Source organism: Nipponia nippon, unplaced genomic scaffold (assembly GCF_047370975.1).
Source record: "Nipponia nippon isolate SJK-2023a ecotype South Korea unplaced genomic scaffold, ASM4737097v1 scaffold_9, whole genome shotgun sequence".
Classification (NCBI taxonomy): Eukaryota; Metazoa; Chordata; class Aves; order Pelecaniformes; family Threskiornithidae; genus Nipponia; species Nipponia nippon.
Window position 1 is genome coordinate 20460917 of NW_028262413.1, and position 13796 is coordinate 20474712.

At 56.7% G+C, this 13796-nt stretch overlaps 2 protein-coding genes across 3 annotated transcripts in view; one reads left to right on the forward strand and one right to left on the reverse strand.

The window, feature by feature from the left end:
* Positions 1-13796, reverse strand: part of RNF123 (ring finger protein 123) — a 52983-nt gene that overhangs the window by 1388 nt on the left and 37799 nt on the right. For both annotated transcript variants that reach the window (XM_087743324.1, XM_087743325.1), the window contains exon 35: positions 13618-13702. In XM_087743324.1, the coding sequence (XP_087599450.1) occupies positions 13618-13702 (85 nt within the window). The remainder of the gene's footprint in view (positions 1-13617; positions 13703-13796) is intronic.
* Positions 14-4225, forward strand: AMIGO3 (adhesion molecule with Ig like domain 3). Its single transcript, XM_087743326.1, has one exon. The coding sequence runs from the start codon at positions 1672-1674 to the stop codon at positions 3337-3339; it is 1668 nt and encodes a 555-aa protein (XP_087599452.1). The 5' UTR covers positions 14-1671; the 3' UTR covers positions 3340-4225.

A 13796-nucleotide genomic window follows, 5' to 3' on the forward strand; every position in this document is an offset into this window, starting at 1 on the left:
TGCAAAGGGACACAGTCAGGCCTCTACCCCAGGTACAACCCACCCTGTGGTCACAAGGCTGCGTCCCCAGCCGGTGGCCCCCCCCCAACTCCTGGTAGCATCGAGCCAGGGAAACATGCTTCAAATGCAGCCAAAGGGCAGCAGCCCTCCTCCTCTTCTGCCACCCCCCCAGCTCAGAGGCTCTGGGGATCAATACGGTGCATTAGCACTTGCTGAGGCTGCAGCCCTCACACACCGGTCCCCAGCTGAGCCTGGGGAGCTGCAGGGCAGCTGAAGCAGCCAGCACCACCCTTGCGTCACAGCACTGCAAGGGTAAAAGGAGACGTGCTACACAGCAGCCTCATGCCTGCACCAAGGGGACAGCTCAAGGTGCCCCCAGGGCAAGCGGGTGCCCTGGCAAGGCAGGAGGGAGCAATCATGGCTCTCCCTTGCTTCAAACATCAGCAGGGACAGCCAGGGCAGCAGGAGGCAAACCAGGGCAAAGCAGCCGCCCGGCAGCGCAGGCTGAGCCTGGGCCGGGGCGCAGGGGGTTAACAGCCCCTTGATACGCAGCAGCCGCAGCCGCCAAATTAGCTTTTTGCTGCCCTAATGGAAACCAATTCCCCAGCCTGGCTTTCCGCTTCCCACTACCGCGCCCGGGCTCTAGGTAATGACATTCCTGCGTGTCCTTCACCCTGTGGCCACCCCCTCCCTGCCAGCAGCCCACGGCACCCCTGTCTGCCATGGGGACCCCACCGACCGCAGCCAGCCCCGCTCACCCCATGGCTGGGGGTGCTGAGGAGGGGTCCCTGCCTGCTCATGCAGGGGGTGGTGAGGATGAGAGCAGTGGGAAGGACCACGACAGTGCTAAGCAGCTGCTGGGGGGGGATGACCACCATCCCACTCCCAGCCTGGGTCCAGGATCAGACTCAGGGGCTCCCAGAGGTGACGATGGGGCGGGTTTATTACAGCATCCTCCCAGAGGCTGGGCAGTCACAGAGCAGCCGACGCGGCTGCCTTACAGATTACAGCTGGCTGAGGTTGCTGTTCAGCAGGAGGGACAGCGGCTGCTGTAAGGCCAGAGGGTCGGCGAACTGGCCCTGAGCACCCCTGGGAAGAAGTGACCATGCAGGGCTGGTGCTGGCTGCACATCGCCCTGCCCACTCGCAGGACAGCAAAGGAGGGCCACAGCCACGGCCACCACCGCGGCCACCACTCCCCGCGCCAGGACCAATGGGATCCCGCCCGGCCCACACGTCGCGCACCGCCAGCGCGTAAATAGGGGCAGGAGCGGGACCGCGTTCCCGCAGCGAGCCTGGCTCCCCGGGAGATGCTGGCCAGGAGGGAGCCGGATGCTGGACGGGGGTCACCAGGGGCCGGAGCATGGGGATGTTCCACGGAGGCGCTGAGCTGTGAGAAACTTCGTGCTCCAGGGACGTGCGGCTCCGGGAGGCAGCGAGGCGTTCGCCGAGCCCGAAACACAGCCCTGAAACGCTGGAGCATCTCAGCCCCCTGATGCCGGACGCCAGCCCCCACTGCCCCCCCCTGCACCCGGGTGCTGGGCAGCCCACGGCCCGCCGGAGCACAGGTACGCGGTAGAGCTGGGCAGGGCGATGCCGCCCTTTAACTCTTTTCAAGTCCTACAGCTGGCATTGGGATCCTCCTTTGCAAGGTGCAAAGGGACATCCATGGATGCTTGGTAGAGGCCCCCCCCCCCCCCCCCCGCCCCAAGACAGCACGGGGGTGACCCGGGAGGACCGCAGCATGTTTTCTCTTGCATCTCATCAAGCCTGGCTGTGCTGCTGGGCTGCACAGAGGCTCCTGCCCAGCACAATCTCCCCGTGGGTGCCCGCAGACTCGCTCTGGCCGTGGGCAGTGAAGCTGCTGCTGCTGCTCCAGCTGTGCACCCATGGCCACGCTCCCCGTGCTTCCCCACTGCCCCGCAGCTGCCCCACTGCCTGCATCTGCACCTCTGACCTGCTGAGCTGCAGCCGGCAGACACTGCAGCACGTGCCCCAGGCACTGCCGCCCACCGCCACCACGCTGGACCTCAGCCACAACGCCCTCACCCAGCTCCACGACTGCTGGTTGGCCGCCCTCCCACACCTTGAGGCCCTCCACATCAGCCACAACCAGATTAAGGACCTTTCTCCGCAGGCTTTCCACAATGCCTCCTACCTGCGGCACCTCGACATGTCCTCCAACCACCTGCATGCCGTTGAGACACACTACTTCGACGCTCTTGTGAGCTTGGAGGAGCTTCTGCTCTACAACAACCGCATTACACGAGTGGATGAAAATGCCTTCACCAAGCTGAGCAGCCTGCGGAAAGTCTACCTGAGCTGGAACAACCTGACCACCTTCCCCTTCCGCTCAGTGCAAGGGCTGGGCAACTACAGCCTCCGCACGCTGGACCTCTCCTCCAACAGCCTGAGCAGCATCCCTGTGGAGGAACTGGCAGCTCTGCCCGAAAACATCAGGAATGGCTTGTACCTGCACAACAACCCTATCAGGTGCAGCTGCCCACTCTACCTCATGCTCCAGCACTGGAAGCAGCGAGGTTTCAGCTCCGTGAAGGATTTCTTCGAGGAACACACCTGCAAGGTGTCTGACAACGTGCCCCGGTCCCTGATCAAGTTCCTCAAATACAGCCACATGTTCGAGAATTGCTCAGCAGGCCCCGAAGACATGCACCCTGTGCCCTTCCCCGTGATGGTGGGCCAGACCCTCCTGCTCGCCTGCAACACCAGCCTGCCAGCTGCAGCTACCACCTACATGTGGATCTCCCCTCACCACGAGCCCATCAAACACCCGGGGAACAGCAACCGCTCTTTGGAGGTCTACCGCAATGGCAGCCTGAAGATTGCAGTGGCCAAGCCCTGGCACTCAGGGGTCTACGTGGGCTTGGCCATCAACAGCCCCCACAATTTCAGCAGGCTGTGTGAAGTCAATGTGACGGTCCACTACCCCAAGCCGGATGGAGAGACCTTCAGCACTGGCCTCACGACCCTGCTGGGGTGTATCGTGAGCCTCCTGCTCGTGCTTATTTACTTGTACCTCACGCCCTGCCGCTGCTTGAGGTGCTGCAAGAAGCCGGCTCCTCTCAGCCCTCCGCAGGAGTGCAGCGCCCAGTCCTCCATCCTCAGCACCACTCCCCCCACCACCGATGGGCCAAACCGCAAAGTCAGTGCCAACAAGCACGTGGTCTTCCTCGAGCCCATCAGGGAGACGCAGAATGGCAAGATCCGCTTGGCCCTCGGCGAGGACTTCCCTGACGCCAAGCACCCCAAGGTCTTGCAGCTCAAGTCGGACTCGGAGTCCATCAGCTCCGTCTTTTCGGACACCCCCATCGTGTCATAGCAGGGCAGGAGGGAGACAGCTGCGAGGAGAGCCAGGGCCTCCTGAGAGCTGTTCTCTGCCATCACTGCTAGAAGCAGGATTATCGGGCACACTGAATTCCCAGCTTGACTGCGACCTGCGAGGGTGATTGGCATCACCTGCAAGTGCTTCAGTCATGAGCCCCTGGTGGGTTTTGAGCCGGGGGCACATTGGCACCCAGCAAGAGCTGCTTGTGCAAGCTGCTGCTCGTTAGCAGAAGGGTAATGCTGATGAACCTGGCACGCCTGAAAAGCCCCCACTTCATTCAGGCAGCCAAACTCCCTAATGGTGACACTGGGGCTGGTGGTCTGCCACATCCCCAGGCATGCGAGACCCAACCTGATGCCACTGCCATGGACCTCCCAGGTCAAGGAATAGCCGTGACGAGTGGGGCACTGTCCTCGTTCATGCCAGGGCTCCCAGGAATGGCAGTGCCACCATCCTTTCCCAGCCCATGCTGGTCCCCATCAGCATGATGCCATGGCCGGGAGCGGGGGGGGGAGCATAACCCCATTGCAAGGAGGGGTACACGCCCCCTCCCTGAATGTGGCCACGCAGGAGGGATGCTCAGCACCTGACCAGCCACACAGCCAAGCAAACATTACAAGCTTTTGCCTCCCGAGAAGCTGTAAATAGTCAAGACAGGATTAGGTGATGTGATACAGCGCCCCGGCCCGCATTGCTCAGAGCTCCCCATGCCATCAAGGACGATGAGGTCTCAGATGCACCACCATCCTTCGCTGCTTCTCCTTGAGGCGGACAAACGCGCTGCTAAAGCACAGCTATTTAGGCAGTAATCTAATAAGCCTATCGATAAATGTGAGTAATCCTCTCCTCTCTTGGGTTGTAATTCTCTAGTTACATTGGAATAAAAATGCCTATTTTTTTAAGCTCACACTGGTCTGAGTGTCTCCTTGCCCTTGCAGGGCAGCGGCACAGAGCTGCCCCGCATCCCACAGGAGCAGAGGCAGAAGTCTGGGGGCCTGAGGGAGCCCCGCATTCCGACTGGCCTGGCACACAGAGCCAGGCAATTCGCACTGGGCTCACAGCCTCTGTTCCCATCAAATGGCATTAGGTTGGCCTCAGCGAAGGGGTTAAAAGTGCCAAGACAGAGCTGGTGGCCTAGGGATGGTGTGAGAGGAGTGTCCAATGGCTTGTCCCCAGGAGGGCATGTCTCCAGTGACACCTGGGAGCCGGGGAGGGAGCAGCGCCAACTGACACAAGGGCACACCCAGACCTCAACAGGGACGAGCAGGATTTAGATGCAGGGAGAGGCACCTTGAGGAGACCTGCTCGGGGTCAGACCGGCCCTGTCTTTGGCTGAGTCTCAGCACTCTTTGCGGATGGAGCCCTCACCTCACCGGGTGCCTGCACCACTTTCCCCAGGGCCCAGCCTGGCATTGCCCCAGGCACAGGGAGCGGCTCTGTGCACCCCCCCAATCCGGCGTGATCCCGCAGAGAGATAAGGATGTCCCTCCATCTGCCAGCTGCCACCACCCACTCCACAGCCAGAGCAGGAGCATGTGGCTGTCACCTGCAGCATGGGGGATGCCAGGTCCAGCTGGCAGGCAGGAGCGCAGCTCAGACACAACCGAAAATGGGGACTGGGACCCTTTGCAAACCTTCCCCCTAACCTGCAGCACCCCACAGCCGCGCGCCCCTGCCCCAAGAGTTGCTGGCAGCCCTGCGACTGGTGGGAGGGGTAGGTCCCTGGGGCATCGGGACACCTCTAGTGCCTGTCCTTGAACTTTTTCAGCCAGGAAAAAAGCAACCTTTTTCCCAGCAGAAAGTCAACTGTGCCCAAAGCATTTGTCAGAAACCCCCCATCCATCCAAGGGGGAGAGAGCATTTGGGAGAGCAGCTATCCTGAGACAACCACAGCCACCCAGCGCCCCTCCTGACACTGACCTTGTGCGCAGCTTCATGAGAAACATGCCCTGCTGCTGCATATCTCACGGCCACTGCTCAGCAGCTGGCGACGGGATGCAGAGTGACAGGCCCCGCTGGCCTGCGCCCTCGTTCGTTGTGTGCCCACCGCTGCAGGCCCTGTCGTCTTGCGTTAGCGCAGTGTTCCTGATGAGCCTGGAATGCTGAGCTGGCTGTGCCGGGGTGCTGCCGGGGGGTGGTGAGGTGCTTTGGTGTCAGATGGATGGGTGAGTGGCACCCTGCCCCGCAAGGATGGAGCTGAGGCAATGCCATCCCATGGCTTTGCACCCAGACAGGGATCCCACAGGAAGGATGGTTTGAATTTGTCCTGGGAATGTCTGGGAAACAGAGGAGACAACACCCAGAGGGCCCAGATCCAAACCTGACAAGGGCACTGCCCTGAGCGTCGTCCGTGCCTGCCAATACAGTGCCAAGCCTGTGCACTTGCCACATCTAAGCACCATGTCTTCCTCCAAAAGGAAAGGTGAAGTGCTGCTTCGGGCTCCAGCACCCAGAGTGGGTGTTACTCACCCGCTGCTCTTCTGTTGCCATCCTCGTAGGTCTCCTCACAAACCTTCCCCCTCCCCGGTGCCAGCACCAGCTTCCTGGGCATTAGTGCTGCTCCAAACCTGAATCCTCAGCTGAGGCTAATGACTGAAGCTTGGGGAAAGTTCAGGCCAACTGGAGTATAAGAAAAGCTCCAGAGGGCCTCTCTGGAGACACTCCAGCCTCGAGAAGCCAAGGAGAGCTCTTCTAGACAGGCTGCAACTTGCCTATCCCTGAGCCCCACTATGCTGGGGACAGCATATCTGAGGTTCATATCAGTGTCGGTCCCAAGGTCTCCCCACTGCCTTTACCCAGGAAAATCCTGCTGCTGCATTTCACACCTTTCTGATGCTTGGAAAAGACCCTGCACCATACTGCTACTCCAACAAGCAAGGCAAGGCAGTTTGAACTGTTGAAGCAGTTCATTAAGCAGCCTGAAAGGCAAGTCATCTCAGCAAGGAAAAACATAGCCACGAGCATAGCCTCCCTGACAGGCAGGAGTTGGGAAACATAATGGATGGTCCCTGAGGAATACACCGTCCTCTCTCAGCAGCCATCTGCACCATTACAGCCCCGGCTCACTGCCAAACCGGCCTCCCGCTCCTTGACTCTGCAGGGTAAAGTAATGGGTCGGCACAAAGCATGGCATCCGTGGCACACAGGGACCTGCGCCTGCACACATGGGGATGAAGGACTAGCTTTGGGGACCAGCCTCCAATGCTGACTCCTGTCTCCCCTGGCACTTCAAATCTCAGCCAGGGTGACACGGGCATGCTGAATGCCAGTCCTGCCACTGGGGCTGGACACACCGTGTACACGGCTGGACCTGGATCCTTTCCTTATGACGCTCACAGTTTTCCAAAGAGCTTGAAGCAGCAAAGGCTGGTGCTGGCCAGCATGACACCTGCTCCTGCCACCCAGCATGTGCCCAACAGCCCCGAGAGGACGGAGATCCCAGCCTTGGCAGCCCCACTACTCAGGATACAGCATGTGGAGCTGGCAGCTTGTAAAAACCGTAGGGTCAGTAAGGCCAGACTCCTTTTTCAACCGTGAAACCTAGGTCTGAGTTAGTCACTCCTCCATGCTCTGGCTCTCTCACCCCAACACGTTACATACTGCAAGACTCGCGTACCACTCATTTTCTGAGTGTTTAGGGCAAGGTAGCCAGGACAACTTTACACTGAGTGGTCCACGAAATGTCTACTCCTGCACCTCCTTCCGCCACAGCTCGCTCATCAGGACAAGTTGAAGGAGCATTAGTGTTTTAAGTGATCAGTAATCAGCGTCCTACAGGATTGCAGAGAGCTACCATGTCCAGTGGGGACCAGCCAAGTCCCCAGGGTCCCAGCAGGGCTCAAGCATGCGGGAGAGTGGCCAGGCTGAGTTTAGTAACCTGCAGACTGGAATCTTCTGTGACTTTTCCAGTGGAGGTGACCCCAAAACCATCTAGCAATTGAACAGAGTCTGCTTAGCCTGCCTCCACCACCTGGCCTCATGCCTCCTCACCTTCCTGCTCACCAATGTGTTACTTCTGCCCAGAGAACCTCTCTGTCTCCTCCCTCCTGCCAGTCCATCGGGCTGCACCCATCTGTACTGTGCAAAAAAGAAGAGTGTGGAGATCCAGCCAGAATTACCCCAACATCATGTCAGTCCAGTGCCGCTCCTCCTGGCAGGTCCCGCTGGCTTGTGCTCAGCATCCCACTGGCACAGTATGGCTGTTTCTGGCCTAGGATCCCCGTCCTGTGCTCTGCTGGCTGGTAGCACCATGTTCCTGATGACCACGGTGCTCTTCCCTCTGTCGTCTCCATCTTTTGGGCAGAAGTCCCTGGGAGATGCACCCTGAAGGCTGCTTAGGTCTTTTCTTGCACAGTTATGCTGCAGGCAAGTTCACTGGCTCCGTACACATGCCCTAACCCTCCAGACTCACACTGAGAGCATCATAGAATCATAGAATCGTTAAAGTTGGAAAAGACCCTTAAGATCATCGAGTCCAACTGTTAACCTATCACTGCCAAGTCCACCACTAAACCATGTCCTCAAGCACCACGTCTACCCATCTTTTAAATACCTCCAGGGATGGAGACTCAACCACTTCCCTGGGCAGCCTGTTCCAATGCCTGACTACCCTTTCGGTGAAGAAGTTTTTCCTAATATCCAACCTAAACTTCCCCTGGTGCAGCTTGAGGCCGTTTCCTCTTGTCCTATCACTTGTTACTAGGGAGAAGAGACAGACCTCCACCTCGCTACAACCTCCTTTCAGGTAGTTGTAGAGAGCAGTAAGGTCTCCCCTCAGCCTCCTCTTCTCCAGACTAAACAACCCCAGCTCCCTCAGACGTTCCTCATAAGACATGTGCTCTAGACCCTTCACCAACTTCGTTGACCTTCTTTGGACACGCTCCAGCACCTCAATGCCCTTCTTGTAGTGAGGGGCCCAAAACTGAACACAGTACTCCAGGTGCAGCCTCACCAGTGCTGAGTACAGGGGCACTATCACCTCCCTGGTCCTGCTGGCCACACTATTCCTGATACAAGCCAGGATGCCATTGGCCCTCTTGGCCACCTGGGCACACTGCTGGCTCATATTCAGGCAGCTGTCAACCAACACCCCCAGGTCCTTTTCCACCAGGCAGCTCTCCAGCCACTCCTCCCCTAGCCTGTAGCATTGGATGGGGTTGTTGTGATCAAAGTGCAGGACTCAGCACTGAGCCTTGTTGAATCTCATGCAGTTGGTCCCAGCCCATCGATCCAGCCTGTCCAGGTCCCTCTGCAGGGCCTTCCTACCCTCCAGCAGATTGATACTTCCACCCCACTTGGTGTCATCTGCAAACTTACTGAGGGTGCACTCAATCCCCTCATCCAGATCATCAGTGAAGATACTGAACAGGACCGGCCCCAACACTGAGCCCTGGGGAACACCACTCGTGACCGGCCGCCAACTGGATTTGACTCCATTCACCACCACTCTCTGGGCTCGGACGTCCAGCCAGTTTTTAACCCAGCGCGGAGTGCACTTATTCAAGCCATGAGCAGCCAGCTTCTCCAGGAGAATGCTGTGGGAGACAGTGTCAAAGGCCTTACTACAGTCCAAGTAGACAGCATCCACAGCCTTCCCCTCATCCACTAAGCGGGTCACCTTATCATAGGAGACCAGGTTAGTGAAGCAGGACCTCCCTTTCATAAACCCATGCTGGCTGAGCCTGATCCCCCGGTTGTCCCACACATGCCACATAATGGCACTCAAGATGATCTGCTCCATGACCTTTCCCGGCACCGAGGTCAGGCTGACAGGCCTGTAGCTCCTCCTTCCGACCCTTTTTGTAGAGGGGCGTCATCAGCTGTGGGCAGGGCTGGGGAACATGCTGCCCGGCCTCACTTCCCTTGCCTCCGAGTGGATGGGGTCCACAGTGCATGGGGGAAGCCTGAGAAAGTAGAGCGGTGTCCGAGCCCTGGAACAACACAGCTTATCTCCACTCTGGGGCGGCCACTCGCTTTCCACAAAGTCTTTTCCAACCTATATGCCCGGTCCTAATTACAACATGCCCTCGCACACAGGGGACCAACAGCCTCACCGTCGGGCTTTGCCACTTCTCCTGCTGCTCACTCTTGCCAAGATCCTTACACAAGCTCTGGCCAATGCTGCTCCATTAGCTCAAGGAGCAAAGGAGGCTTAATAGAAAATCTGCTCAATTATTTAGCAGACAAACGGGGGTATGATACCGGCTGAAGGCAGCCAGGGTCTCTGGCATGGACCCAACAATTTAGCCCAAGTCCTGGCTCAGCCTGCCAGATCCTCTCCTCCCCACAAAACCAAGGCTCAGTCATCAGGGCCTGGCAAACAGGCAGCACAGGGGCATCCCTGCCTCCTCAGCCCTGCCAGGCACTGCGACTCCCTGCAACGAAGGTGCTGCCCGACTGCCGTCAGACCCGAGGGCTGGGAGGGGGCAGCACGTCAGGAGGTTTGAACAGTCTCAAAACAACAGTGCAGAGGCCAAAATAGTTTTAAAGCAAGGAGCTGTTGCCTGTTGGTGAGAGAGCCCAGCCCCCAGGGCCAGGCTTCCCTGCTCTCACCTGCTGATGAGGTTTAGCTCCCTCCTGGCAAGCCCTGGAGGGACAGGCAGCTGCTCTGCTGGGAAACACAGCTCCTGTTGTGGGAACTAGAAGACCGTCTGCTGAGGGACCCCAGTTTGAGCCAGCAGCCTCCCCATCTGTGCCCTGCACAGATTCCTCTGTCTGTTTGCAAGGGTTGTTACATCCTGTGGCGGAGCTGAGCCGTTCTGGTTATCAGCGTAAGGTTTCCTTTCCACCTTGCAGCCCGCAGCCAGCATTTGGGAGTTGTGGTAAGTGACCCACAGAGGCTTTACAAAGATCAGTAAGGCTGCACGAGGTGGGCACTGAAGCTTTGGTTCACCATGAGCAGCACCAGCCGTCCTGCTGGACCTGATGAGGAAATGCATTTCTTCTCTCACAAAAGCACATCCTGCTCCATCCAGGGACTGAGGCGCACGATGTATCAACTGTCTCATCACATCCCAGCCTGGGCAACGTTCCCTTTCCTTGTGCTTAATGGCTCTGTTTGGTGCCAGAAGGCCATAGCAAGAGGACTTGATGCCTGGCTGAGTGTCCTGTGCTGGGCGATGAGCAGCTGAGGCATCCAGCTGCATCCTGATAACGCGGTTGGATGAGCTGGCAGGGCCCAGGCTCTCCTTACCCCCACCCTTCCCTGATGGAACTTTTTGGCCACATAAATGGGACCTCATTCCTCCACCCTCAGATGAATCTGCCCTCTCTGTCCCAGCGCAAAGCTTGCAGCACCTTCCAACCAAGCGCCTGGCACAGCATTGGCTTGCTGGGTTAGAGGCAACCAGAAAAAACACAGCCAAGCCAGGGAAGTCACCCAGGGTGCTGTCCCTTGTCCTCATCCTCTGGGGCAGAGCCTCCTTGGAGGGAACCAGTCAGGGTAACAGGTAACTAATTGTCCTAGGCAATTCCCACACAGAAGTTCCTACATGCCAATGTGAGTTGGATAATCTCTCTTAATTTCTGGCAATCTGGGAGCTGCCAAATGAGACCCGGAAGAGATTTCTACCTGCTTCCAGCACTGTCCAGGCAGAATGCTTCTGAGGAAAGAAAAAAGCCTGTCTTGTTATCCTACTCACTGCATTGAGAGGAAGGGAAAAAGGAAAAAGGAGAAGTGTCTCCTCTTGAGTTCATATAAAATGAGTCTGCTCTGGACAGCCTGGTTACATATGGGGTCCTTTAAATCTCTTCAGTTACCTCCTGCAGCAACACGATCCATGGCAATCAACTCCCATGGGAGCATAGAGACCTGAGGAAGCATTGAATTCTCCTTTTCCTTTCCATGGACCATCCTCTTACTCATGCGCTTGCAGATGGATGCTTCCCATCGCCCTGCTCTAGGCCAGCTGTTGTTGACCTGTACCATCTCCCTGTTTTTTGGGTGACTGTGGGGAGGAGATCCCTATGGGGCTCTGCTCACCCCAGCTGCACCTCCCAGTCCTACGGCGATGGTGCCAAGGGACTTGCACACAGGATCAAACCAAGACTGAACCCTAGAAGAACACAAAGGCAGCAGAAAAGCCTCTGCATTTCCTCTTATATCTGCTGTTTTTCTCCACCCTGTCCCTGTTTGCTGTTTTTGAACATGCCTGTACAGAGCAGAACCATTCCATAAGCGGGGTACAACACTTGCACCCTGGTTCTCAATTCAGAGTGCTGCAAAGAGGGTCAGTAGCTCAGTTGTCCCTTCAATGTCAGGTACTCTGCCTGCAGCCACACTGATCTCTGCCATCAGGCTGCCCATCCCCTCTGCTTGGGTAGCAGTAGAGGGTCTCCAAGCCACTCAGCCTTGGTTCTTTTGTCTTCATTGACTTCAATGTCTCTCCTGCAATGTTTGCTTGCCTTTTATAGATCAGTGACTTATCAAACCTCAGATTTATTGCAGGGCTTTGCAAAATCACATAGAAGCATTTTGTTGTATAGATGTTTTTCCCTAGGCTTCCTCCTGTTTCACCTTGTGCTTTTCCTGCTCAGCTACGTCCACCATAAGGATATGATGCTTTGCCCACATCATTCCCCCATTTCGTATTTATTTCTGCTTTCCAGTGCCCAAGGAGGTGACTACAAAGCCCTTGATGATCAGTCAGAGATTTGCCACTTCCCAACCTCACAATACAGGATACGGCACCTCTGGTTTGCGACTGCGCAGCCCACCATGTCCCAAGGCATAGACGATGCTGTTGGCAGACAGGGGACAGTGCCGTTTGGTGATGTACAGCCCCTTTGACACCAGCTGCTCGGGTTTCCCTAACCCAAAGCACAACTGACTTTTCAGGTAAAGGAGACACAGTCTGGAAGCTTTTTGTCTCCCCAGGACTCCCTGTGGGCTGTGAAGGATGTGATTTTCATCACACTACCATCTTCACAGTGCTCTTCAGAGTTTCCTGAACTGACGGCCAGAGAAAGAGCTTTATCTCTTCCCCTCTTTCACTCCACAAGTGACCTGGTCTGGCACAGATGTTCAAGGGACAGGGAGCCAGGGAAGGACTTCTCATCCTGCCTGGCATGCAGGGAACTGCTTTATCACCTCCCCGCTTCCCTCCAGGATGAAGTGTCTAGTTGTGTCGTCAAATTCATGATGTTTGCCCTTTCCACAGAGCAGGATTCTGGGGGCGAGCAAAATCCACCCCCATTCACAGTCCAGAAAGGCCACTGATCAATGACCTTGTACTAAGCTCTTGGCACTGTCACACTTGGGGCTCTGAGACTGGTGCAGCAGCCACGGGAGGCAGGATATAATTAGATATATTTGTGTACATCTTTGAGTCCTTGAGAGAAGAAGTTGAAAGACTGGCTGCAGGGCTGAGCTGCTCGGCCAGATGGGGCTCCGCTTTCTGCAAAGTCAGAGACTATCATGTTCTCTAAATGTGAAAGCAAGCAGGATTTGCAGTGCAGACAGAAGATCCCCATCTCCTACAGCATCCTACAGGGCATGGTGGTTGGGCAAGAAATCTATGAATGACACTGGGAGAGAGCAAAGGCAGGGCTGCAGAGGATATCAGCATGAGCCTATTTTCTAGACTCGGTACAAGCAGGTACAGACACACATAAACCATGAGGTCAGCTGTGGCTTTGTCCGGCTGCATCATTCCCCCAGTGCAGCCTCTCTAAATAGCTGGTTACCATAAAGACAAGATTTGCTTTATCTGAAAATCAGCATCACATAAGTGCCTGGACAGAATTTGTCTCACCCTTGTGCCACAGGTCTGGGCAGCCAGAGAGCTCTGCACACGTTTTGATGCCTCCCCAAGATGTGTCCAGAGCAAAGGATCTTTAACGAACTCCTTTGCATCTGCTGCCATGTGTCACAGCACTTTGCCTGCATCACCTCATCAGCAGCGTTCTTTTACATGTGATGCTCACAAACTCTGACAGCAGCTGTCCTATTCCATGGAGTGCCAGACCCCATCCTAGAGAGGAAGGTGCACATATGCTGTCGGTACATCACCTCAAAGCTACCTCTCATGAGGGCTTTCCGGCACCACAGGAAGGAATTTTGCACCCAGCAGTAGCACTGGGATGCAGCTGCTGCAGGGGCACGCAGCTCCTTGGCCCCTGCCTGCTCCATGCACATCTGCCTTGCCTCGCCTCGCTTCAGTCCCCATGCACCCACATCACTCCTGCAATGCCTCCCATAGCACTGACTGCTGCAGCACCCAAAGCAATGCCACATGCGGTGACTCTGTGCTTCGGAAGTCAAAAGCCACTCACCCCTGAACATCAGTGTCCACAAGCAGCCGGACCAGTATCCCCGTCACGGCCACAAGGATTGGGTAATGGTCCACGCTCTCCAGCCCTATGGAAGAAAAAGAGAAAGATAGAGCTGCTGTCACCGCATGACAGGCAGAGCAGGGCTGCACTGCTACTTCCAGACTTGGTGGCAGAGCAGT

Coding starts and splice junctions, on each gene's coding strand:
- AMIGO3 (XM_087743326.1), top strand. CDS start 1,672: ATGCTTGGTAGAGGCCCCCCCCCCCCCCCCCCGCCCCAAGACAGCACG.